At 39.6% G+C, this 27,389-nt stretch overlaps 1 protein-coding gene and 1 non-coding gene across 3 annotated transcripts; both read left to right on the top strand.

The window, feature by feature from the left end:
• UTP6 (UTP6 small subunit processome component) lies at positions 1-27,389 on the top strand. Of its 2 annotated transcripts, XM_055577196.1 has the most exons (19): positions 1-224; positions 1,570-1,654; positions 6,637-6,678; positions 6,902-6,994; positions 8,120-8,167; positions 8,618-8,681; positions 10,215-10,333; positions 10,940-11,017; positions 12,189-12,270; positions 12,712-12,793; positions 13,766-13,950; positions 16,758-16,837; positions 17,393-17,470; positions 19,864-20,043; positions 20,922-21,005; positions 21,188-21,297; positions 22,281-22,347; positions 24,514-24,586; positions 25,679-27,389. In XM_055577196.1, exons 1-19 carry the CDS (start codon positions 133-135, stop codon positions 25,834-25,836), a joined length of 1,800 nt encoding a protein of 599 aa, XP_055433171.1. In that variant the 5' UTR covers positions 1-132; the 3' UTR covers positions 25,837-27,389. The 2 variants fall into 2 exon arrangements, with proteins under 2 accessions (XP_055433171.1, XP_055433172.1); XM_055577197.1 differs by lacking the exon at positions 6,637-6,678.
• LOC129651941 (small nucleolar RNA SNORA54) lies at positions 11,096-11,218 on the top strand. Its single transcript, XR_008714432.1, has one exon. It is a non-coding gene; the product is annotated as a small nucleolar RNA SNORA54 (small nucleolar RNA).

The raw sequence follows: 27,389 nt of genomic DNA, 5'->3' as shown, positions 1-27,389 counted from the left end.
AAAAGGCGGGACTTAGGGCGCTCGTGACGTCAGCACGTGCGAACGTTCTGGCCGCTTCTCGGGAGACGGTGGCCATTTCCTTCGCGTGTCGTCGGTGAGAGGAGCTCTGGTGGGTTGTGGCGTTCGGCTATCATGGCGGAAGTAATTCAGGAACGTGTAGAGGATCGACTTCCCGAATTAGAACAGCTGGAGCGCACTGGACTCTTCAGTCATGCGGAGATTAAGTGAGAGAGCGGAGCAAAGAGGAAGGGCTGGGGCGGGCAGAGGGGAGGCGGGGGCGGATATAGGGGGCCGTTGGGTTGTTTTTTTTCTAATATGGCGGAAGGCCGTTTACAGATTTTGACGTTATCTAGAAGTAATTTCTTATTCATTGCTAGGGGATCCGTCTTTTTACCCTGCAAACAGTATGTTTTTTCGTAGACCCGAGTTTTGAGGTTATAAAGGTGATAAAACCAGGACCCCTACCGGTCAACAGCTAGCAGCATCCCTGACACAGTAGCGGGGAGCGGAGGGGGAGTCAGACAAGTGAGACCTTTTTTCCACGGTACAGTGTGCTGTGAGTTGGTTGTAGCCGAGTGTACGGCCTAGTGCTGTGTGCCCAGGGGTATGTGTGAGTGCTCCGTCGCGTCTCACTCTGCGTCCCGCTAGGTTCCTCAGTTCATGGAGTTTTACAGGCAAGAATACTGGAGTGGGTCGCCATTTCCTACTTCAAGGCATATTCCCGACCCAGGGCTTGAACCCCCGTCTCTTGGGTCTCTTTAACCACTGAACCGTGGGAGCCCACGAGTGATAATTTTTTCTAAGAAGACTGGACTTTGGGGATCATTTAATTCAGTTTCATGTTTTACCCTAGGGCTTAGCGAACCACGACCAGCATGTAGTTATTCACTAGTTTGTTAAAATTTAGTTTAATAGTTTTTAATAGCTTTCTGTGACTTTTTTCATTTTACAGTGACTGCAAATGTAGTACTGTGACTGTGGGAACCTTTAACATTTGTTAATGAAACACGACATATTGTTAATTCTTTAATAACTGTTTAGTAAATGTTATTGTTATCGTTAAATAGAGGCAATTTTTGGTCTTGCACATCTTGCCTTAAATTCTAATATACCCATGTTCATTTCTTAGTTAAATACAGCGAGTCTTCCTGAATAAGCCCTTTGTAGTTAAAACGGGTAGAGACAATCCAGGCTTTTTTTTTTTTTAACTGCTTGTTTTGAATTCAGAAACAAGAGGAATTGAGGAAAGAAATTTATTATTTAAACTGAAGTGACCTGAATTTGGAGGAAAAGAAATCTTTGCTGGTGATTTTCAAGAAAGTTTTAAAATACATCTTCATGCTCTTGAGACTGCATAAGTCCTGAAACTAATAAATATTGTAAATCAACTATGCCTTAATAATGAAGAATACAGAAGTGATTGTATAAGAGAATGTTTGTTTAATGAAGGATAATTATTTGGGAATTATATGTTTTAAATATATTGAAAATAGACTTTGAAAATTCCAAAGTCTTTTATTTAATTTCTGCGTACGTCAAGTGTTACATTTTAAGTGGCTTTCTCCTCAGGGCAATCATTAGGAAGGCTTTAGAACTAGAATACAGAATACAGCGAAGAAGTCTTTTAAAGGATGACTTTATCAGATATGTTCAGGTGAGTAATTTTATTACTTCTGAATCCCCTCACAAATTTAAAATCAGTTATAGAATAGTTAGCTTGGTGTCAGTTTCCTTTGAACTTCTGGAACTGATGGTGAGTAGAAAAGCAGTTTTTGAACAGGAATAGAGGTGATTTGGGAATAGCATTGCTCTGCTAAGGCTTTGGTCCTTGGAAAACAACTTTCTTTTATTCTGTAGGGTTAGTACATCAGAGACTCCAAAAAACCGGTGTGTTAGGATTTCAGCAAGAGATTTGATTGGTAATGTCTTATGGGGAAAAATAAAGGAGTGTGAGTTTGATGCTAGCAGGTGGTTAGAAAGTTAATATTAGGTACTCGTAGTGTGTTTATTTAGAAAGAGGTTAGGTTTGCTACAAGATTCTTCAGTCCTGAGAATGAATGGAAGAATTGAGTGAAGATAAAATGTATATGCTAGATCATTTTTCAGTTTGGCGAGAATAATCTGTTGGAGGACAAATTCAGGATTCAGAAAGAACCCAATCATGAGATGTTGTTAAGTCTTACATTTTAAAACATTATAAGAGTAAAGGGTCTAAAGCTTAGATTTAAAAAAAAAACAGTGAATGAATAATATATGACTAAGAATGATACCTGGCTAAGAATCTTGTATTTGAAAGTTCCTAAGGTTTAATAGAATTGGAAAAGACTGATGCTGGGAGGAGGGATTGGGGGCAGGAGGAGAAGGGGACGACAGAGGATGAGATTGCTGGATGGCATCACTGACTCGACGGACGTGAATCTGAGTGAACTCCAGGAGTTGGTGATGGACAGGGAGGCCTGGAGTGCTGCCATTCATGGGGTCACAAAGAGTCAGACACGACTGAGCGACAGAACTGAACTGAAGGTTTAATAGAATAGCAAGGAGAGATAAGAAAGCCTTCTTAAGTGATCAGTGCAAAGAAGTAGAGGAAAACAAGAGAATGGGAAAGACTAGGTATCTCTTCAAGAAAAATAGAGATACCAGGGGAACATTTCACGCAAAGATGGGCACAATAAAGGACAGAAATGGTATGGACCTAACAGAAGCAGAAGATATTAAGAAGAGGTGGCAAGAATACACAGAATTGTACAAAAAAGATTTTCATGACCCAGATGACCACGATGGTGTGATCACTCACCTAGAACCAGACATCCTATATATAGTGTGAAGTCAAGTGGGCCTTAGGAAGCATCACTACAAACAAAGCTAGTGGAGGTGATGGAATTCCAGCTAAGCTATTCCAAACCCCAAAAGATGGTGCTGTTACAGTGCTGCACTCAATATGCCAGCAAATTTGGAAAACTCGGCAGTGGCCACAAGACTGGAAAAGGTTAGTTTTCATTTTCAACCCAAAGAAAGGCAATGCCAAAGAATGCTCAAACTTAACGCACGGTTGCACTCATCTCACAAGCTAGCAAAGTAATGCTCAAAATCCTTCAAGCTAGGCTTTAGCAGTACATGAACCAAGAACTTCCAGATGTTCAAGCTGTATTTAGAAAAGGCAGAGGAACCAGAGATCAAATTGCCAACATCTGCTGGATGATAGAAAAAGCAAGGGAATTTCAGAAAGACATCTACCTCTGCTTCATTGACTATGCTAAAGCCTTTTTGTGGATCACAACATACTGGAAAATTCTGAAAGAGATAGGAATACCAGACCACCTTACCTGCCTCTTAAGAAACCTGTATGCAGGTCAAGAAGCAACAGAGCCAGACATGGAACAATGGACTGGTTCCAAATTGGGATAGGAGTTTGTCAAGGTTGTGTATTGTCATCCTGCTTATTTAATTTATATGCAGAGTAGATCATGCAAAATGCTGGGCTGGATTCAGCAGAAATTAGATCCCTTCCTGTTGAATTAAATAGCTAAATGTGCTGGGAAAACTAAATCATCTAAAAATAATGAATGACTTTAGGTTGGGAAGAGTTTCTTTTTTATTTTTGTTTTGGTAAAATTTTGTTTTTATTATTTCTTTTAAACACCAGAAACATCTTGTATTGCGGTATAGCCGATTAGCAGTGTTGTGATAATTTAAGGTGAACAGGGAAAGGACTCAGCCATACATATATATACATGTATTCATTCTCCCCCAGGCAGGCACATAACATTGAGCAGAGTTCCATTTGCTATACAATAGGTTTTTGTTGATCATCCATTTTAAATATAGTAGTGTGTACGTGACCTTCCCTCTGGCAACCATGAGTCTTCTGAGTCTCTGTTTGGTGAGTTCATTCATTTGTGTCTTTCCTTTTTTTAGTTTCCACATATAAGGGATGTATGATATTTCTCCTTCTCAGGAAAGGTTTCTTATTTAAATTGAAGTGTAGTTGATTTACTATGCTAGGCTTCTTTCTGGTGGATAGCAAAGATATTTGGCTATTCATACATATTATGTGTGTGTGTATATACATATATAATCATTTTCATATTCTCTTCCATTATGGGTTATCGCATGATGTTGATTATAGTTCCCTGTGCTATATATAGTAGGACCTTGTTGCTTATATATTTTATCTACAGTAGTGTGTATCTTCGGAGAAGGCAATGGCACCCCACTCCAGTACTCTTGCTTGGAAAATCCCATGGATGGAGGAGCCTGGAAGGCTGCAGTCCATGGGGTCGCTGAGGGTCGGACACGACTGAGCGACTTCACTTTCACGCATCGGAGAAGGAAATGGCAGCCCACTCCAATGTTCTTGCCTGGAGAATCCCAGGGACAGGGGAGCCTGGTAGGCTGCCGTCTAAGGGGTCGCACAGAGTAGGACACGACTGAAGTGAATTAGCAGTAACAGCAGTGTGTATCTTGGAGAAGGCAATGGCACCCCACTCCAGTACTCTTGCCTGGAACATCCCATGGATGGAGGAGCCTAGTAGGCTGTAGTCCATGGGGTCACTAAGAGTTGGACAGACTGGGCGACTTCACTTTCACTTTTCACTTTCATGCGTTGGAGAAGGACATGGCAACCCACTCCAGTGTTCTTGCCTGGAGAATCCCAGGGACGGGGGAGCCTGTTGGGCTGCCATCTATGGGGTCGCACAGCGTCAGACATGACTGAAGCGACTTAGCAGCAGCAGTGTGTATCTGCTAATCCCAAATTTCTAATTTATCCCTTCCCCACTCCATTTCCCCTTTGGTAAACTACATTTGTTTTCTAAGTCTCTGAGTCTGTTTTATTAATGAGTTCATTTGTGTCATATTTTAGAATCTATACATAAGTGATATCATATGGTGTTTGTTTTTCTGACTTACATCACTTATTATAATAGTCTCTAGGTCTGTCCATTTTGCTGCAAATGGCCTTCATTCTTTTTTTGTGAGTGAGTTGTGAGCACAAACCATGAAAGAGAAGACCAAAATTTGTTTATGTTAAAGGTAAAAATTTTTGTGCAAAAAGGGAAGGATAAATACTGTAAAAAGGCAAGCCACAAAATGAGGTAAATATTTGTAGTACATATAGTGAGAATCTAGAATAAGTAAAGAACTAAAAATCAAGAAGAAATGACTAGTGGAAAGAAAATGAAAACAGGAGAGCTAGGAACATGCAGTTCATAAAGGGGAAGCATCAGTCATTGGTAGATTTAGGAAAAGATGCTTGCCTTTTTAGTAGTCAGGTAAATATTGATTAAAATCAGGGGGCACTACTGCTTTACAGCATCATATTTACAGATATCTTAAAGGCTGACATTATTAGTATATAGTTTGTCCCACCACTTTGAAGAGCAATTTGGCACTATCTCATAAAGTCGGAGGTGTGTGTATTCAGTGACCCAGTGGTTTCATTCATTCATACAGTGTATATTGAGGGCTTGTTAAGTACATGGCACTTATCCAGTCCATTGGGGGTACAAAAATAAATTAAGCAGACAAAAATCATTGCCTTTAGGAGCTTACATGTTAGTAGTAAAGTTCCTGGATGTATCTACAAGAAGACCTGTTCAAGAATATTAATCTCAACTTTTGTAATAGAAAAATTGGAAACAAATACTATCACAGACGAAAGGATAGGTAAATTGCTCACTCCTATAAAGAAATACTATACAGCAGTTAAAATGAATGGACATGAATTCCATGTGACAACAAGGATATATCTAAAGTCACAATGTTGAGTAAAATAATGGAGTGATGAGTTCAGTATGATACCATTTACATAAAGTTTAAAAGCATTTAAGACTGTAATACAATCAAGTTTGAAGTCATGCTTGTGAATGTAAAACAACTGAGTCAAGATAGTCATTTCCTCTGGTGAAGAAGAAGAGTAGAATCAGACATGGTTCTTAGGGGGCTTTGCCTTTATTCAAAATGTTTTATTTCTAAAAATATCTTGAAGCAAATAGAGTAAAATGTAGGCTTTGATGTAACTGTGTGGTAGCTATATGAGTGTTCTGTATGTTTGAAATATTTTTTTTTTTAATGAAGCATGAGATCTTGTAAGGTTCTATGCTTTCTCTTTCTAGTATTTCCTACCCCCTTACCCCCCAGTAGTTTTCAAGCTTAGAGAGGAATTATGCATTAGTGGTTTTTGGAGAGTCATAGAGGTTCTCAGGGGTCCATTAGAGGTAAGGGTAGGGAGAGCCAATTAGGGACTGTGTTTCAACTAGTACAACCCTGTTTATCTGCTTTATTTGCTTGTACATCGGCTAAAATATTTAAATGGTTGATTTACTGAAAGTTGGCACACACTTGTAGACTAGGTTAGATTGATAAAGTAAATCATAAGTCTTACAGCTTTAGTAATACGCGTTCTTTTATCTAAGATACTTGTATGCTTATGTATATGTGAGTTTTACAGATGTGAGGTGCATTTTCAGGGAATGCTAGATACTTACTGTAAATTAGGTTTCTTGATAGAAAGTTATCTTCTGTTTTATGCTCTTGATTTTTATTTACTTTATAGTTTTAATGAAGTGCATCGCCTCTAAATAAAAGGTTATAATATTTCTTGTTTTCTTTTTTATGTGTGTTTTTCTTTCACAGTATGAAATTAATCTTTTGGATCTGATTGAGAAAAGGAGAGCTGTAAGTAGATTTTCTGAAAGTTGGAAAAAATACAGTATTAATATGACTCTAGAACTTGGGTTTGGGAAGCAATTGGCACTGATAATTGTGTGGTGGTGTGCTCATAATGATATTTTTTTAACTATTTGCTTTCTCTGTCAGCACCGTTTAAAGATCAAGTGGGAGTGCTAGTTTGGATAAGTGGGATTTAAGCTGAGGCTTTTTTTTTAATGTCCTTTTTCAGCGCGTTGGATATACATTTAAGAAGGATGAGATTGAGGATCCTATAATACATCGGATACAGAGTGTCTTCCGACGTGCATCAATTAAGTGGAAAGTAAGTGTTCAGTGTGTCCTTAACTGTAAGAGATGTGAGGATGTGTATTGTATGCATTATGACTTGGATGCTCAAATGTGCGGTTGTGGATTCTTATCATGGGTATCTTGATACTTGTGATAGGATCATTACATGAAACCATATATCAACCGTTAAGAAAATTGATTGCATTACCTTAGAGTTATTTTTTGAGGATGATGCTGAAAACAGTGGATTTCATACCTATTTAAGGATCATAAAATTATCTGAGATATGTTTGGTTATGTCTCTTAAGTAAAATACTGTGAAGACTTGAGGTGGAAGAAAAGGTGAGAGTGTTGTTCAGTTGCTAAGTGGTGTCTGACTTTGCAACCCCACGCCAGGCTTCCCTCTCCTTCACTATCTCCCAGAGTTTGTCCATTGAGTCGATGATGCCATTGAACCATCTCATCCTGTTGCCCCCTTCTCCTCCTGCCCTCAGTCTTTGCCAGCATCAGGGTCTTTTCCAGTGAGTAAGCTCTTTGCATCATGTGGCCAAAGTATTGGAGTTTCAGCTTCAGCATCAGTCCTTCCAATGAATATTCAAGGTTGATTTCCTTTAGGATGGACTGGTTTGATCTTGAGAGTAGGGGCAGCAGCTCAGTAACTTGGTTTTTCTTCAAGTTTGGTTCTGGGACCAGGATATATTATCTGGGAAGTACTCTGGATTCTTGGGAATGACAAATTTTAGTTTGCGATCCCTGATTGAGGCCATTTCTGAAGTGCATTTAAAAAAAAATATTTTCTTGGCTGTGATGCATGGCATGTGGGAACTTAGTTCCCCAGCCCGCCATTAAACCTGTGCCCCTTGCATTGCAAGCATTCAGTCTTAACCACTGGAGTGCCAGGCAAATCCCTCAAAAGTGCATCAAACAAATTGGATAGATTTTTGTCTTAGAGCGTGGGAGGCGGGGGTAGGGGGAGACAGTTATGGTTAAGAGATCTAAAGCCTGGGTGTGTGACAGCCTAATAGGCTGAGGGATGTGGTATATAACACATTGGAGTTTCTGACATCTTCCTCTGTTGCAAACAAAATTAATGAATGCAAGGGTGTATTGTATATAAAATTTCAAATTCAGGTAGCTTACTACATTGCTTTTCTTGCAGGATGATGTTCGACTTTGGCTGTCTTTTATAGCCTTTTGTAGGAAGTGGGTGAGTATTGGGCAGTCCTGTCTCGCTCCCTTTTTCCTTTTGGTTAGCCTGCATGTTAAACCCCATACTTGACTGCTGAACTCTGTTTTCTCCAAAGACATAGGGAGGTTTAACAAACAGGAAGAGAACTCAAGAATGTGGAATTTCAGTGTAACATTTGCATGTCTGAATGACTATATAGATGGCTTCTATATCAGTTGAAAGGCAAATGACCTTTATGTATATTTGTTGATTAAAGTTGAGAACATTTTTTAGATAATGTAAAATGTTTATCTGTAGTTGTTTAGGTAGAAGAAAGCTCTGAGTGAATCTTTGTTTATATCTCCCTAGCAATAACAGATCTTGCCTCATTGGATTTTACAGGGGATTACAGTACAGTACGGATCACTTACAGGTTCATATCAATGCCTTTGCTGTGCAGGAAGTAGAATTTTTCTTTTTCTTTAATAGGCTTCCAACGTTCACCTTAGCAAGATATTTTCTTCCTTGTTGGCCTTTCATTCGAACAAGCCAGGTATGGCGATATCCTCCTTAGTTCTTTATCTACCTTTTTTTGTGGACTCAAGCCATTTTGGAATTTATTTTGCTTTATAAACCTGAAGGAATTATTTTCAGGACCTGAGCACAGGATCTTGGCCTCAGCAGTTTTTATTCGTGAATTAGCTGCCTTTTTAGTTCATCACTGCCTGCTGTATACTAGTAACCATGCTAGGTACTGTATCTGTGGGCAAGAAGGACTGCAGTTCTTTTTAACTGATGATGAACTCCTCATGCTTTGAGGGGTATTCTGTTTGGAGACACTCAAATCAGAGAATTTCAGAAACTTAAAGGGGAAAATATGAATACAGGTTTTTACTAGGGTTATTCCTGGATGGCTCAGTCGTAAAGAATCCACATGCCGAGCAGGTGATTTGGGTTTGATCCCTGGGTTGGGAAGATCCCCCCGGAGAAGAAAATGCAGCCCACTCCAGTATTCTTGTCTGGAAAATTCCATGGGCAGAGGAGCCTGGCAGGTTACAGTCCATGGGATTACGAGTTGGATATGACTTAGTGACTAAGCAGCAGCAGTGGCACCGGCACAGGGTAGGTATTCAAGAAGAAAACCTCTTGTGAACACTGGTGTTTTATAGTAGGTGCTTCAGTGTCTGTTCTCTAGTATTAGGTTTACACTACACAAGACTCAGAATTGCCTGCATTTGGCACCAGTTAATTCAGAAGGATCCAGCAGGAAGGCAGTAGTGCTCTCAGCAGCCTGGAGGTTTGTCTCAGATGTGAGGGCATGAGAGCACATGAGTGGGCAGAGGAGAGAAGACCCCTGGAGGCATGTAGCTTCCAGGTATTGTATATATGAATTGTGCTCAGTTTCAAGAGTCACATGCTCAAGAAAGTGCAAAGCAGTGGCTCTATACCATTCAGAGTTCTCCTAGTGCAGACACAGTTACCAACCATGGGCCATTTTTACCAAAAGCAGTCTTCTCTGGTAATAGCTGATTCTATGAAGTCTCTAGGAGAGAGCTAGAATGTTAAGGTTAATTTCTCATGTAGAAGGGCAAAGGTTTTTTTCTTTTAAAGCCTTTATTCCCAGTAGGGACAGTAGAAAAAATTTTAAATTGTGAGTCATTTGAAAGAAATCATTAATATTTAAATTTTTTCTTTAAATGAAAAATCATTTAAATAGACAAAAGAGCAAAATAATTTATTTCATTGACTCTAAGATGTACAATTTTTCCCAGCCTTTTTAACACTTTTAAAATTTGTATGTGACTTAAAAATGAGATGATTGACCTTGGATCTGATGAAATAAAGTAATGGGCACGTTACTAAGCACCTACAGATGTTAACATTTACCACTTTGGTTCAGAACACTTTTTTGTTTTAGATAAAGCAGCAGTACTTTATAGATAACTGTTAGAAACGCCCTATCTCAATCCCCTTCTTCTTGATTGTCAAGGTTTAAAAGAGTTGGGTATCAAAACGGGAGCCTTGGTCTTTTCATACCTGACTTGATTACTTTATTGAAATGAAGTTGGATGTCTTCCACTTACAGGTTTGTGGATTTTGGCGGCCAAATGGGAACTGGAAGACCGCATTTCTTCAGAAAGTGCAAGACAGTTATTTCTTCGGGCTCTGCGCTTTCACCCACGTTGCCCGAAACTTTATGAAGAAGTGAGTGCGTGTGCACATAAGATGAGAGTAATGGCTCTCTTAGGTCCTCTGGAGAAAACATGTATGCTTCATTAAGTTAAGGCTTTGATTTATGGAGGCTCGGGATAAGTAGGGGAGCTGCTGGGGAAAAGGGGCCAGAAGAGTATTTCTTGGCCAGCAATAGGTGTTTACCTTGTTCCTCTTCCAGATCTTCAGTGAGAGATGGAGACTCCTACCTTCCCATTATGGTGGGAGGGATAGGGAGCTGAACCTTCCTTTTCTTTAGTTGAGGCTTAAGGTTCATTTTTATACTTTTGTACATGTGTATATATGCATTCGTTCATTGACTCTCCCCTCCCATTGTCTCCTCCACTCCACTTCTTCCTCCCCTCCTCGCCCTTCCTGCTTCTTTTGCTCTTTTTTCTGTAAAACCTGGCATGGCCAAAACCAAAAGAACAAAAAACCATACCTTGTCAATGTCAGCTAGTTTTAGAACAAGATAAAATGTAATAGTCTCTCAACACTTCCTCAGATCTGATACTTACGAGTAAGAAGTGTCATTTTATATATTTCTAACTAAAAAATTATCTCCAAAGATTATTAGTTTGTTATTTCCCTTTTGTGCAGTACTTTAGGATGGAGCTGATGCATGCTGAAAAATTGAGGAAGGAAAAGCAAGAGTTTGAAAAAGCCAACATGGATGTGGTAAGATCCTAATATACTGTAACTTGTTAATAAGATAGAGTGTTTTGAGCCTGCCTAGGAGTAAAAGAAAGTCTTTGGGAGCACTGTTCGTGACCTGCTGGTCTGCCTGTGGCTGGCGGGTTCCATTCCGGTGCCATAGCAGCTCCAGCACCATGTGACTGACTGCCTGGAGGCTCTCGGTTTAAGGTCTTGGAGACAAAGTGAGATAAAAAGAAAATCTTCAGAGGTTTTTTTTTTTTTTTTTCTTTTTTAAAATTTATTTATTGGCTGCACTGGGCCTTTGTTGCTTCGTGGGGGCTTTCTCTGGTTGTGGTGAGCGGGAGCTACTCTAGTTGTATATGCGTCCTAGAGTGTACAGGCTTTAGTAGTTGTAGCACGTGGGTTCAGTTCTCCAAGGCATGTGAAATCTCTCTGGACCAGGAATCGAACCCATGCCCTCTGCATTGGCATGCGGATTCTTAATCACTGGACTATCCAGGAAGTCCTAGAATGTATTTTTCATTCCAGCTTAATATTTGGAAACTTTTAATGTCTTGCATTGACTTAAAAGTGGAATTTTGTGCTTTTAAAACAAACATTTGGACTCATTGGCATGGCCCTTGAAATTACTACTGATGGAATGGCCAAAAACTATTCTTTATGATCTCATTCAATGATATGTTAATGGTTCTAAGGTGCTCAAGAAAGGTGGTGAAATGTATGATCCCTAGCTTTCTTTCTTTTCCTATTCATGTAATTTTTTACCTGACAGAGTGAGTTTAAAGAAATAAGTTTGAGAATGTTTGAGCTGAAAAAGGAACTTTGCTATCATCTGTTACGGTGGTTTCCAGCTCTGAACTTTTTTTAACTAGCTAAAATTTTACACAGAAGAGGCAACAAAGCATGTAAAACCTGACCTATTCAGGGCTAGATGGAGACCTAGGGCCTTAAGCCGTGTGATCTTGCCACCACTCCAGGAGCCTGGGGACACAGTTGTAAGATCAAAGATCTTGTTCATGCTGTACATTTGACAACTGGCCTAGAGAGAGGTGTGATTTGCCAGAGGGTGTGATTTGTGTCATGTGTGATTGCTGTCATGTGGCACAGTTAGTCTAGATTGTTAATTTTCACCCTAGTGCTTTTTCTACTTGCCAGCACCATCTGTTCAATTGTTTAACATCCCACTCTTTAGGGGAGTCTCGAGCATGCTGAAGAAATCCTTACGGGCGAGTTGGCACGGATCATCTATAAGAATTCTACAAGTGTAATTAAAAGTAGGTATCTTTTGAAAACTTATTTATGGTGGGAAAATGAACCATTCTATTTATAATGAGGAAGACCTTTAGCCTGTTCTGAAAATTTCTGTTGGAATGTGTAAAACTCATGGTTGTGGGAAATAGTGTCCTATTTCTTTAAGAAAATGCAGATTTCCCCTTGGATTATAACCATGTCTAAGTTTTTGAGTACCTAAATCATGTGGGGAGTTGAAAAGAAGTAGATGATTTAATTAAGTTCCTTTCTGCCCTAAGACACTTAGAATAAAAGTTAAAAGTACTTACTGAATACTCACATTAACAAAGACTATGTGTAGTGGGACTGTTACTTTCTTCCCTGTTTTCTCTTACTTCTCATTTTATAATACAAAACTAACGCTAGTACTTCGAGAAAGTGCTCCTTTAGAGTCTGACTCTACTCCCCTGCTTTTAAAATTTTAGGTGCAAAATTTCATGTGTCACTGCTTTCAATTGCACGGCTGTTTGACTTTGCCAAAGATCTGCAAAGAGAAATTTACAATGAGTAAGTAAAGTAGTGGAAAGGTGAATATGTCTGTTTTGATCTTGGGGTAACGATTTAAGTTGGGTATTTAGAGAAGGGGAAGGAAGATAGCATATACAATCCTTGGGGAGAAAGCTGTTTCTGGACTATTACATCACAGTACATAAATGTATTTTTAAAAAATATTTATTTGGCTGTACCAGGCCTTAGTTGTGGCATGTGGGATCTAGTTCCCTGACCAAAGATTGAACCCAGACCTCCTGCATTTGGAGCATGGAGTCTTAACCACTGGACTGCCAGGGTAGTCCCTGAAAAATGTATGCTTGGAGAAGTTGTTTTGACTCACTTACTGGCTTTCTGTTCAGTAAGAAATCTATCCTACAGCTTATGTAAAAATCTGTATTCCTGCCTTCCTGACCTGTTTTTTGTCCTTAAGATGAGAGTGAGTGAATGTTTATAGTTCAGTGCTACAGGTAATCAGACATTATTGTTTTAATGTCTGGTTGAAGAATTATTTGCAGCCTACCTTGTTGGTCCTTCATCCTTGGAAAGACTCTTAATCTTAAATTCATAGGAGATAAGATAGAACTTGGATCTGTTTGCTCTGTGGATACCTTTAGGTTTTTGGTAGAGGATTAGACTCCTATTAGAGAAAACCCAGAGCCTGGTTATGAGAAGGTTGTCCTGGGTTCGAGAACCAGGCATCCTGTCACACATATCTGCCTTTGACATCTAATTTGTAAGTTAATATTTGTGAATGAGACAGTCTGCAGTTAACAAGTGTGGATGCTTGTTAATGTATGGACCGTTCTCATCCATTGATATTTACATAGTGAGGGTGAAGACATCTGGAGAGCCTGTTGGAAAAGGACTCCTGTGATGCGGGAATTGATAAAGGAGTGTTCTCAGTACATTTTCAGAGCATTGGGACTCTCTCTGTTCTGATAGTCTGAATCAGTTACATGTCCTAGGTTAATAATCAGTATTTTTTAGCCTTAAGGCTCTGCACGCAGATGACCCCGTCACTTGGAACTATGTGGCCCGGCAAGAATTAGTGATTGAATCACAGCCAGTAGAAGAGCTGCCTACAACCAAACAAGCCAAAGCGAAGGAGATGGGCCGCCGGGAGGAGAGGTGCTGTGCTGTGTATGAGGAGGCGGTAAAAACTGTGCCCACAGGTGAGCTTCCCTAGGCCCTGTGCGTCGAGGAGCGATGGTGTTCCTGAGTGGGAACCTGGAGCTTCATTCTCAGGAGCAGAATCAGTTCTGGAACCTCTGTGTGGTAGCTTACAGTGTGCCTGGCTGGTTTTCCACTTCTTTCTTTTTTATGACCTTCCCCGAGAGCTGTGGCATTTGTTCATTTATTTGGGGAAATTATACTTCAGTCGGTCTGCCATGTCCGACTCTCTGCGACCCCATGGACTGCAGCACGCCAGGCTTCCTTGTCCATCACCAACTCCTGGAGCTTGCTTAAACTCATGTCTATCGACTCGGTGATGGCATCCAACCATCTCATCCTCTGTTGTCCCCGTCTCCTCCCGCCTTCAATCTTTTCCAGCATCAGGGTCTTTTCCAGTGAGTCGGTTCTTCACATCAGGTGGCCAAAGCATTGGATTTTCAGCTTCAGCATGAGTCCTTCCAGTGAATATTGAGGACTGATTTCCTTTAGGATGGACTGGTTGGATCTCCTAGCTGTCCAAGAGACGCTGAAGAGTCTTCTCCAACACCACAGTTCAGAAGCATCACTTCGGTGCTCAGCTTTCTTTATAGTCTAACTCTCATATCTGCATGACTGCTGGAAAAACCATAGCTTTGACTAGCAAAGTAATATCTCTGCTTCTTAATATCCTGTCTAGGTTGGTTATAGCTTTTCTTCCAAGGAGCATGTGTCTTTTAATTTCATGGCCTCAGTCACCATCTGCAGTGATTTTGGAGCTCCAGAAAATAGTCTTGTCACTGTTTTCATTGTTTCCCCATCTATTTGCCATGAAGTGATGGGACCAGATGCCATGTTCTTAAGTTTTCTGAATGTTGAGTTTTAAGTCAGCTTTTTCACTTTCCTCTTTAACTTTCATCAAGAGGCTCTTGAGTTGTTCTTCACTCCTAACGTAAGTGTGGTATCATCTGCATACTTGCGGTTATTGATATTTCTCCTGGCAGTCTTGATTCCAGCTTGTGCTTCATCCAGCCCAGCATGATGTACTCTGCATATAAGTTAAATAAGCAGGGTGACATATACAACCTTGATGTACGCCTTTCACCACTTTGAACAAGTCTGTTGTTCCATGTCTGGTTCTAACTGTTGCTTGACCTGCATACAGATTTCTTAGGAGGCTGGTCAGGTGGTCTGGTAGTCCCATCTCTTGAAGAATTTTCCACAGTTTGTTGTGATCCACAGTCAAAAGCTTTGGCATATTAAATAAAGCAGAAGTAGATGTTTTTCTCAGACTCGCTTGCTTTTTGGTGAGCAAGTTGGCAATTTGATCTCTGGTTTCTCTGCCTTTTCTAAATCCAGCTTGAACATCTGGAAGTTCATGGTTCACATACTGCTGAAGCTTGGCTTATAGAATTCTGAGCATTACTTTGCTAGCGTGTGAGATGAGTGCAGTTGTGCGGTAGTTTGAGCATTCTTTGGCATTGCGTTTCTTTGGGATTGGAATGAAAACTAACCTTTTCCAGTTCTGTGGCCACTGCTGAGTTTTCCAAATTTGCTGGCATATTGAGTGCAGCACTTGCACAGCATCCTCTTTTAGGATTTGAAGTAGCTCAACTGGAATTCCATCACCTCCACTAGCTTTGTTCATAGTGATGCTTTCTAAGGCCCACTTGACTTTGTATTCCAGGATGTCTGGTTCTAAGTGAGTGATTACACCATCGTGGTTATCTGGGTCCTGAAGGTCTTTTTTTGTATAGTTTTTCAGTGTATTCCATTGCCACCTCTTCTTAATATCTTCTGCTTCTGTTAGGTCCATACCATTTCTGTCCTTTATTGTGCTCATCTTTGCATGAAATGTTCCCTTGGTATCTCTGATTTTCTTGAAGAGATCTCTAGTCGTTGGCATTCTGTTGTTTTCCTCTGTTTATCTGAGGTTGTAGATATTTCTCCCTGCAATCTTGAGTCTAGCTTGTGCTTCATCCAGCCGGACATTTCGCATGATACACTCTGCATATAAGTTAAATAAGCAGCGTGACAGTATACAGCCTTGATGTACTTCCTATTTGGAACTATATTGTTCCATGTCCAGTTCTAACTTGCTTCTTGACCTGCATACAGATTTCTCAGGAGGCAGGTCAGGTGGTCTGGTATTCCCATCTCTTGAAGAATTTTCCACAGTTCATTGTGGTCCACATGGTCAAAGGCTTTAGCGACCCCATGGACTATATAGTCCGTGGAATTTTCCAGGCCAGAATACTGGAGTGGATATTTGTTCTCTTCTCCAGGGGATCTTCCCAATCCAGGGATCGAACTCAGGTCTCCCGCATTGCAGGTGGATTCTTTACCAGCTGAGCCACAAGGGAAGCCCAAGAAAAGTGGAGTGGGTACCCTATCCCTTTTCCAGCGAATTTTCCCGACCCAGGAATCGAACCAGGATCTCCTGCATTGTAGGCAGATTCTTTACCAACTGAGCTATCAGGGAAACCCAAATTATACTGAGGAAATGATATTTTAGAAGATTGCTTAATCATCATTCCTTGATTATTTCCTGTTACAGATTTACTTCACAATTTTGTAATATTGGGAAAAGTAGCAGGTACCTGACATGGATAGGCTTTTGTTTTTTTTTTAAGGCTTTTAATGTTTATATTTTTGTCACTTCTCAGTTGTTTTGCTCTCAATATTTGAGATATTTGATAGACTAATCACAATAATTTCTTTTTTTTACACTTCAAACTCTTCCTCAGGAATTTTTCCTGAGATGATGTGAGGACTGTTAAACTGAAAAAAGTGCTGGTGGTCTGATTAACATAAGCTTTGACTTTTTCAGAGGCTATGTGGAAGTGTTACATGAACTTCTGCATGGAGAGGTTTACTAAGAAGACAAGCAGTCGCCTCCTCAGAAAGAAGGTATTGACTTTTAAGTGGTTAAAGTGGCTGACTAGACAATGTCTTCTTTTTTTCATACATATATACATATATATATATACACACACACACACACACACATTTTTTTTTTTTTTTTTTGGTGGGGCGTGAAGGGCTGCATGGCACGTGGGGATCTTAGTTCCCCAACTAGGGATCTTACCCATGCCTCCTGCATTGGAAGCATAGAGTCTTAACCATTGGACCACCAGGGAAGTTCCAGAAAGTGTTTTCTGAAAGAAGAACATGGGCACAGCTTCTTGGGGTCTGGGAGTTTCTAAGAAGGTCATGCATTAAGCACCTTTTCCTGACTTGAAAGGTCTGAGTCAGCTGCTTTGCTCTAGTTCTGGCCACCATATTAGGGGGCACGCTCTCACTGGGCTGTGCTTGGTGCAGCTGCCCAAATCCTTTAATCGTAAGTGAAACCACCTTAGCCCCTTCTCTGAATTCTCAGAAGTAAAACTGCTTCTGTTCCTGCCAGAGGCCAAAGGCCCCTGCTAGGATCTTTGTAATGAACTGAAAAGATTTTTTTGATTTCAGAGGCTGGAAAGAACCATGGTTGCATTCTGGAAGGCACATGAGCTCAAACTTTTACCAGAATTCCAGTACAGGCAGTTGGTAAGGACACATTCATGCTGATTACATGTACTTCATTCTGGTTGGTTCATGCTCGTATAGTGTATTTTAATATATATGGTTTTATAACTAAGCACATTTGGAAGATTGGCATGGTAGATGTAGAGAGTTCATTATTTGGTTTTCAGTATTTGGTGTGGGCCAGAAATGAAATCTGTACCAGAAAAAGGAGGAATGTTTTTTAGTACATAGTGGAAAACACTCAAGAGTCATGCTTGGGTGTATTTTGTCTGTCTGTCTGTTCATGTTTTCCTGAACCTATGCTTGGCTCAGAGTAACCGTTGGTACAGTAAAGACAGATGTGTCCCAGTGTTTTAAAGTTGACATTTTAGTAAGAAGCACATTAACCCATCCTTATGTTCTGAAGTGGGTAAAGATTATATAGAGACCAGAATAATAGTGGGATTATTACTAACAGTAGTGTGGGAATACACAGGTCTAGTCTGGATTTTGCCACGAAATAGGCAGACTGCTTAACCCTTCTGAGACTGTTGACTTGATTTTAGAGTGATAGTGATCCTTGTTCTTGCCACCTCATAAAACTGTTGGGAGCATTACATGAGACTGTGAATGTTAATGTATTTAAATACTTTTGTAGGGGAAGAAAGGACAAAAATCTGTATTTATTGAATACCATTTATTTGTACAATTCTTTTTTTTGTTTCTTTTTTTTTTTTTAATTTTATTTTTAAACTACAATATTGTGTTAGTTTTGCCAAATATCGAAATGAATCCGTCACAGGTATACATGTACAATTCTTTTTATACAGTGTACGTAGTTTTTATATAACTGCCATTAATGTTTTGCTATTTTGTGTTCTGCTGTTTTCACGTTAATATTTCTTCTGTACTTTTTACATGGATCTACATAAGCAACATGTTAGTAGTGTTTCATGTTATACCACGACCGGGGTGCCCTTCGTCCATTAGAGCATCTTAGCTGTGAAAAGTCCCCTATCTGGATGAGTTCAGATGCCATGTTTGAGCTGTTATTGAATACTGGCGAGACAGTCCCACTCTGTGTGTTTGTTCAGTTGGATGCGTTTTGGAGTGCCTAGGTAGTCCTGTAGTTTTGGCTGCACTGTGTTTCATGTGGGATCTTACTTTTCCATCCAGGGATTGACCCTGCATCCCCCCTGCATTGGGTCATGGAGTCTTAACCACTGGACCACCAGGGCAGGCCTGCTCTGGTCATTTCAGACATCTTCTCTTCTTTACATTTCTGGCAGTAACCCTTCCAAGCCTCCCTGCTTGTCACTGATTTGGTGACCTTGCCTTTTGTGGGAGTCCTTCACTGCACTACCTCTTAACTTCAAATGCTTCGTTGATTCTGCACCCATCCTTTCTCCAGATTATTCTCCACAGAATGATCTTTTAAAATTGATTATCAGGTTATTCTGTGGCTTCCCATTGTCCTTTGGATAAAGCTGCTCAGTCTCCTTAATTTGGCCCCCGAGGAATTTCCAGTCTCTCTAGTTTACATCCCAGCCCTCCAGTCATTCTGTGCTTCGATTTCCTTTTGGATCCAAAGTTTCTGTCATCTTTAGCCTCTTGCCCATGTCGGTGGGAGAGTCTTCTCTTTTCTTGGTGAACTCTGCTTACACCTGAATAATGCCTGATCTTCCTGAAGTCTTGGCACAGATGGGGCTTCCATTTGGGGAGCCCTTTCTGATCACTGCCAAAGACAGTGCTTTGTACTCCTATAGCATATGATTCTTTTCCTGTGATCATACATATCACATTGTCTCTGGTGCTAGACTGGAGGCACTGTGGGTGTGTGGGAACACACCTGACCTCATTATTGAAGATTCCGTAATAATAATACACAGTGTGCAGTTAACATGCTTGTTGAATGAATGGATTACATATGGCCATTTACTTACTACCTCACAATTTTATAATAGTGGATTGGTTTTAGATTTTTCTGTCCCTGTTACAGTAGCGTGGACACAAGCATTTTTGAACAGATAAGATTTCCTCCTGTTTGTGTATTTCTTGGGTCATACTTGTTAAAGTAAAACTCCCCAAGTTTATGCATAAACACGCTTATGACTCTTCAGAGAAACGGTACCAGTTTATAGTATGCCAGGCTCTTGTTTGATTGAATGAGTTTGTTTCTTTACCACCACACAGATAGTAGTTTTATCTTTACTGATTTTTATATTCTGTTCGGTGGGTGTGGGTTTTGTTGCAGTGAACTATGTTATTAAATTAACAATTTAGCTTTCAATCTAAATTATTTAGGCCCTTTGCTTTTTGGCTCTTTCCTGTTTTTACGATAGTCTTTGGGAATAGGAACAGGAGTGGAGGCGAAATTCCAATTAGATAACATAGATCTCAGCAGTGACTCTTGGATGACCCTTTGTCTTCTGCAGAGCAAGTTGTTGCTGCATCGCCAGTTGTTAAAGGAATCCCTGGAGGTGGCAGATGCTGGGGTGAAATTGTTCAAAAAATCAGTGGAGATGTGGCAGGTGAAGCTGGAGGCCCTGATTACGTCAGAGAGCCACGAGATGTCCAAGGGTTTTGAGCAAGCCTTTGAGTACCTGAAACCTCAGGTCTGTGAGTTGGGTCTTGTGCATTTTGTTCTATTTGGGACCTTTTAAGATTTCAGCCAAAGTGTGTTTGGAGTAGACTTGTCAGAGAAGAGCTGGCCTCAAAGTGCATTCATGGTGATGGTTGAATCAGGATCACAGGTGGAAGAATAACTTGCATTTACTAGTATGTTTCTACATCTTTATTTGAAAATAGACTAAATTATGTAAACTTTTCTACTTCTATTAATATATCTGATAAGTGAAAAATATTAATAGAATATTATTTTCATGTGCTTCCAAAGCTGACCTTAAGTCTCATTTTAAACACGTATATTTCTAAACTCTAAAGTTTATTTTAAAATTGAAAAAAATTTTTTAAAGAATAAGCGTTAAAGCTTCATGGTGAATCTTTTATACTAGTAGGAAAAAAGCATTCTAGGGGTTAAAGTTGGGAGAAATCATAATTATTTTATTGCTTATCTGTGTGAGCTGCTGAGACATGAGTGACGTCCAGGCGGTTTAGCCTAGATGAATTAGCACTTGTGTTGTAATCCTGCACAGCAGACTCCAGATCGTATATAGTGACCTTACGGATAGCTTGGGTGTAATTGTGGGCTGTTCAGTGCTTAACTAACAGATGATTAATAATAATAACTTTAGGCAGTAGTCCCCAGGAGAGGGGAAGTAGAACTAACAGAATAGTGTTACTTTGGGTGACTGAGTCCAAAGGCTCTCTCTGTTGTGGTGTACCATTCCTGCCAGGCACCAAGAATTCCATGAGGACAGACTGGGAATGACTGCATATTTCACATTTTATTTCAAGGGGAACATATTTTTATAGTGACTAGTTTTCAGAGCTTGGCACTAAGCTGTCATTTTCTAACTTTTATTGTGAGCAGATTTGCCTTCTTCCATTGTGGCTTACTTGGGCCCAGTGGAGTGAAGATGCCGGAAAGCAAGAAGAAACTGAAGCAATCTATAAGGTACAGGCCCCGTGTCATAAGTCTCATGTGTGGGTAATGCAAATAATTCTAGTTGGCTAGCTTTCAAAGGGTTTTTTCCTAAAACACTGTTCATTCAGTGTGCTGGGATGGTTTTGGGAAATTTGTCTTGATACCTAGATATCTCCTTATGTAGCTTGTTTCTTTTTTCTTTTAAATTTTAGAGAGCTATCTTTGATCTCCGAGGAGCTGACTCAGTCCCTGTGAAGGAAATGTACCTGAATTGGGCTTATCGAAGTGGTGGTTACAAAAAGGCCAGAGATGTGTTTAAAAGGTACTTACAGACATGCTCAGCTGTTACTTGTCTCTCCACCCCATACTCAGCCCCTTGCAACCAGATTATACGTGAGGAATAAATCCAAGAGCCTTTTGGTTCATGCCCACTGTGACAAATTTTTTTAAAAAGGAAGAAGTAGGGTAGGTAGCAAATAATTCTTGATAATCCCATCATTAAGAGAAAAAACATCTTGAATCTTTTTAAAATTTGTCTTTCACCCCAATAAAAATTAAAGGGACTTCTCTCGTAGTCCCTTGCAATGTAGGGAATATGGGTTCGATCCCTGGTTGGGGAAAAACATGCAGAGCAGCTAAGCCTGCCCACTGCAGCTGCCGAGCCCTTGCGCCACAGCTAGAGTCCACGTGCACAATGAAAGACCCCCCATGATGCAACTAAGGCCTGGTGCGGCCAAATAAATATTACAAAAAAATTCTTCTTTTAAATCTGTTTTTCACATATCTGAGATTATACTATAATCACATTTGGTGTACCACTTTTTATTGATCAACCTTAGACTGGCCTTTTTCCTATCAGTAATAATTCTTTAACATTTATTAAAAATAACTTGCGGATATGCCATAATTTATTTGGCCACAGTAACTGCTTTGATGAACCCTGCTGCATAAATATTCTTTGTCCGTATTGGAAATTACTTTCTCAGAATATATTCTTAGAAATGGGCTTACTGGTTTCCTTCAAAAAGACCTTGAGATGAAGGAGAGGGAACTTAAAACCCTAAAAGTGAGAAAGAAGAGAACAGAAAGAAAACTGGGTAGGCGTTTGGCGGTGGTGAAGAGTTTCAGGCATTGGAGACTGGAAATGATGAGTGGTTGGTGGTCAGGTCCAGTCCCCGCACTGAATCGCAGCCAGAACTTTTATCAGACCACGTGTGGCAGGGCTCTGGCACAGTATTTATATTCACGGTTTGTAAGAGGCTTTCTGTCTCTGTGTAAGATAACAGATCTCCCCTTCCTCTTTAGTTTACAGGAAAACCGTCCATTTTCAGTTAATTTTTTCAGGAAGATGATCCAGTTTGAGAAGGAACAAGTAAGTGTCCTGTCTGTGCATTTCTCATTGGGAAAATGGATTAGCACGTACTCATCTATGGCAGCATTTTGTTGTTTAAGAAGCTCTCATCATAATACAGTATAATTTCTGGTCCTTTTCTTCCAGCCCCTTTTCCATAGATGTGATTTTAGGAATGGTAGTCAAGCAAAGAAGAAAAGAAACCTGTCTTGAAACTAGACAACTCAGACGTCAGCTCATGTAGGAAGCCACCCCCTGCCTCCACAGTGCCCTGGTTGTCTCTTGTTTTGGGCTGTGAGGTAGAGAGAAGGCACACATAACTGTGTCTGGTGTTTTTAACCGAACTTGTGAATGAGGAAAAACACAGGAAAATGTCAGTTAAAAAACACAACGTAAAAGTCCAAATATATCTGTAATCCCATCACCAGTGATACAACCAGCCGTATTTAGTTTTATTTTTGTTGTTTTTTTAATCCTTTATTTACCTATGCAGTTTTGTACTGTTTTATTTCTGACGTGATATATATGGAGTGTTTCTTTTTTTCCTTAACATTATTTTGTAAACATATTCTGTGTTTTCATGTGGTATCGTTTTGAATGGTTGTCTTACTAAACCTTTACGTTTTCTTAACCGTACCATTATGTATAGGATATTTCCAGAATTTTGGTATTGAAAACCAGTGGTGCAGCATTTTATTTGTATAGAGTTTTTTTCCCCCATTTGAATTACTTTCTTGAGATAAATTTCTAGGATTGGAGAATACTGGGTTTTTTAATGGTTTTTTACATATTGCCAGATAGTTTTCTAAAAGTTATACTTAACGGTGATAATCGCTGCATATATACATATATCATTATACCTGTTTTCTCCATCTCTTCTCCATGTGTTCAATTTTGTTTTCTCTTCTTTGGCATTTTGATTTGTGTTTATTGTTTTTCTTTGAATTTTGAAAAATTGATAATGAGGTTAAATTCTTATTTTCAAGGTTTTGACCCCTGTGTGGGTCAGTGATTTGTTTTTGTTGTATAGGAGATAATCTAACATCATAATTCATAGCCTGACTTTGGATTAATAACACAGTGGTCATGTATCTTGGACAAGTCACTTAATTTTAACCTTTGACATACTCACCTGTAAAGGAGGTCATAATACCTGTTTTGGGGGATATACAAGGCCAGATGGAAGACTGGATGGAAAGGACTTCGCATAGTTACACATCTACTATGAGCCCTTCGTAAAGTGTGATTCTGTCTTTCATACGTGTGTAAGACACGAAGTAAACTGGCTTTCTGTAAGATAGTACAGTCTCAGCAAAGAGAAGTTGGAATGAGGACATTGTTATTTGACTACATAAAAAGATTTTTAAACTGAAGATGTTTATCTGCTTTGAAAACAAAACAAAGAGAAAATATTAAAGTAGAGGTGAAGAATTAACACTTGTTGTAAAGGTAGTACTGGCAGGGAGTTCCCTGCTGGTCTAGTGTTTGGAACTCGGCTTTTAATGCTGTGGCTCAGGTTCAGTCCCTGGTCAGGGAATGGTCAGGGAACTGAAATCCCATAAGCTGAGTGGTGCTGCGCTGCCCGCCCCGCACCCCCACAAGGTAGTGGCTACTCTGCTTGGTGAATAATTCATCAGTATTTTAATTGAATCCTTACAACTGCTCTAAGAGATAATGTTACTGTTATCCTCATTTTTTGGATGAGGAAACTTGAAGGTCAGTGGGTTCAAAAAACTTGCTAAAGTTCATGTAACTAGTATTTATATAGTGCCTTGATATAAACAATTTTTTAAGGTGAGTATGGCTAGTATGTGCTAGAGCCCATATATTCAAGGAAGAAATCCCTCACCATAGGGAGTAGAACCTTCCCCATTTATTTATTTAAGTCCTGCAGGGTTTCACATATACTCTCCTGTGGAGCTGCCCTTGTTCCCTCAAGTGAAAATTGATTTGGCTCTTTGCAAGCCACCAGAGCAAAGTGCTCTTGTCACTGTTTGACATTTACTTCACTCTGGCACATAGTGCATTTGACTTTTCTCTGGATAAGTTCAGAGTCAGACTGTGTTCATTTAAACCCAGCTTTCCTCTCCTTCAAATACCTAATAGACAATAGTAGCAATATGTGTGGAATGAATTTGTGACATTACAAATTAGACTTTTGAGGCAAGATTGTCTGATTATTTATAGGAATCCTGTAAGATGGAGAACTTAAGAGAGTATTATGAGAGGGCTTTGAGAGAATTTGGAACAAAAGATTCTGGTAAGTAAACTTCAGTTATTGACACACAAGCCTGTTTGCGTGTGTGGTCTGTAACCTATCATTATGCTTAGAATCATATTTCTTAACTATTTTTGGGTCATGGCCCTCCTTGAGAATAAAACTTAGCATCCTTCCTTTGCCTCCTCCCTTACTTTGTATGTAAATAGTTGCAGACATAATTTTACTGCTGATTTCAAGTTTACAAGCCCAAAACGAAGCCCATGGGTCTTCTACTAAGAACTCTGGATTAGAGGGAGATTTGGTTGGTTTGGTTCTTTTAAAAAATGTGATATTTGTAAGGAAAAGATGAAGGTAGTTCAGAACAAAATGGAGTGGGTATTATGTCAGAGGAGTGGTGATACTGATTGACAAAGGTTGTCATGGGCTATTGCCACTTAAAGGACTTGTAAAACATACTTCTGGGTATAGGTATGTCATGTAAAGTCTGTTGACTTAGGAACTCAAAAAATTACACTTAACAGATGTTAAACTCAGATTTTAAATCATACATTAGGTTTTACAAGGTTTCAGCATGCTTTCCTGGTGAAATGAATGAGAACAGCATTTTTACTAACATTAAGCAAGTTTTATTAAGCATGTTGACAAGGTTTTAATAAACACATTGAGGTAAGTTTCACGTTGAAAGAGACTCGGCAAAATCCTCCCTCAAAAATATATTTAGCATTTTTGAGTTTACGAGATAAATAGACTGTCATGATTAAAGTGAAGTTTTCTACTTAAAAACAAAAGGTTTTGATGTATCAAACTAAAGAAGCTGAAAGTGAAAGTTGCTCAGTCGTGTCCTACTCCTTTCGATCCCATGGAATAATAGTCTATGGGATTTTCCAGGCCAGGATGCTGGAGTGGGTAGGCGTTCCCTTCCAAAGAAAGAAGGGAGAGAGGTATTATTTTACCTAGAAGCCACTCCCTTCTAAAGTAAGAAGCTGAGGTATTATTTCACATAGTTTTCTAGGAAAATAACTGCACAGAGTTGTTTCTTAGAAATCTTGCCTTGAATTGATATTAAATAATTAAGTTGACCTAATAAAGCCTTGTCAGTTATCTCATTGTATGTTTGGATTCCCTTTAAAGATCTCTGGATGGATTACATCAAAGAAGAATTGAACCACCCGCTTGGTAGACCTGAGAACTGCGGACAGATCTATTGGCGAGCCATGAAAATGCTGCAGGGAGAGTCAGTAGAGCAGTTTATGACTCAACATGCTTTGTATCAAGCCGGCCGTTTGTGAAAAGAGGAAGAGCACAGTCACCTTTGTGAAATAGTGCTATAAGCCCTCCGGGCAGATTTGTTTTATGCAGTCATCTGCAGTTTGCTGAGATAGTGTCTGGTTTTGAGGCCTGCTTTAATTTTGTTGACGTGTTAATCTTGAATTCCAGAAAAGAGAGCTGCTGTTTAATGGCCAGAAGCCAGTTGTTACGGCCAGACCTATGGAGATCCCCAAATGTTTTTCGGAATACATGGAAACGATGTAACTGATCTTGTTTTACTACACCTTGTCAGGCTTGAGTAGCTCTAATCTAGACCTCAGGTTCAGTTAAAATGGAGAGGAAAATACAGTTCTGTTTATTTTCTCCTTATAAAAGTATATGTGGTGTGCATTTAGTGTAAAAGTATGGAGGGGACAGTAATGTTGCAGTCTTGTCATCTGGACTTAAACTCACTGGTATGATTTCCTTTGTTAGAATTGGATTTATACTGTTAGATCATTTATTCATTCGTTCATTGAGTCCCTGTCGTGGGCAAGAAAGAAGACAAGCTTTTGGGATGAAAGTGGGGGTTAAAGGAATAGAGCTGATGTCCTGAGTTGGTTGAAGCAGCAGAATAGGATGCTAGGTATTGGGGAAAGTTGTCCTTTAAGAAGATTATAAGAAATTACAAAAGTGTTTTTGTCTCTGGGACTGATCCCAGAGACAAATTTTGTTGACATGTTAATCTTGAATTCCAGAAAAGAGAGATGCTGTTTAATGGCCAGAAGCCAGTTGTTGAGGCCAGACCTATGGAGATCCCCAAATGTTTTTCAGAATACATGGAAACGATGTAACTGATCTTGTTTTACTACACCTTGTCAGGCTTGAGTAGCTCTAATCTAGACCTCAGGTTCAGTTAAAATGGAGAGGAAAATACAGTTCTGTTTATTTTCTCCTTATAAAAGTATATGTGGTGTGCATTTAGTGTAAAAGTATGGAGGGGACAGTAATGTTGCAGTCTTGTCATCTGGACTTAAACTCACTGGTATGATTTCCTTTGTTAGAATTGGATTTATATTGTTAGATCATTTATTCATTCGTTCATTGAGTCCCTGTCATGGGCAAGAAAGAAGACAAGCTTTTGGGATGGAAGTGGGGGTTAAAGGAATAGAGCTGATGTCCTGAGTTGGTTGAAGCAGCAGAATAGGATGCTAGGCATTAGGGGGAAAGTTGTCCTTTAAGAAGATTATAAGAAATTACAAAAGTGTTTTTGTCTCTGGGACTGATCTGGAGAGAAATGTTTGCACTGCAGAGACCCAGTAACAAGGAAAGGCAGGGGTAGGGAGGAGCTTAGAAAGAGAAGGGCTTCAGAGGCAAGGATAGAGGGTAGCTTACAGCAGAGATGGGCATTTTTGGAGCAAAAGAAGCGGTTGTTTGAGTTGTATATCCTTCAACGTAACATGATGTTACTGGGAGAAGCATTCAGTACAGTTTTACTTACAATGTTTCACTTAATATTATGTTGTTTTCCATGTTATTTCCATGTTATAAATAGCCTTGAAAATGTGAAATAAATCCATAGCATTCCATTGAA

This window comes from Bubalus kerabau, chromosome 4, assembly GCF_029407905.1.
Source record: "Bubalus kerabau isolate K-KA32 ecotype Philippines breed swamp buffalo chromosome 4, PCC_UOA_SB_1v2, whole genome shotgun sequence".
Classification (NCBI taxonomy): domain Eukaryota; kingdom Metazoa; phylum Chordata; class Mammalia; order Artiodactyla; family Bovidae; genus Bubalus; species Bubalus kerabau.
The sequence above is the reverse complement of the archived record's forward strand: the minus strand, read 5'-3'. Positions and strand labels throughout refer to the sequence as shown.

Bases quoted from the DNA above. Each gene is read 5' to 3' on its own strand.
- UTP6 (XM_055577196.1), top strand. From the start codon at position 133: ATGGCGGAAGTAATTCAGGAACGTGTAGAGGATCGACTTCCCGAATTA. The intron at 6,679-6,901 runs GTAAGTAGATTT...GTCCTTTTTCAG, and splicing joins TGATTGAGAAAAGGAGAGCT to CGCGTTGGATATACATTTAA. The intron at 12,794-13,765 runs GTAAGTAAAGTA...AGTATTTTTTAG, and splicing joins CAAAGAGAAATTTACAATGA to CCTTAAGGCTCTGCACGCAG.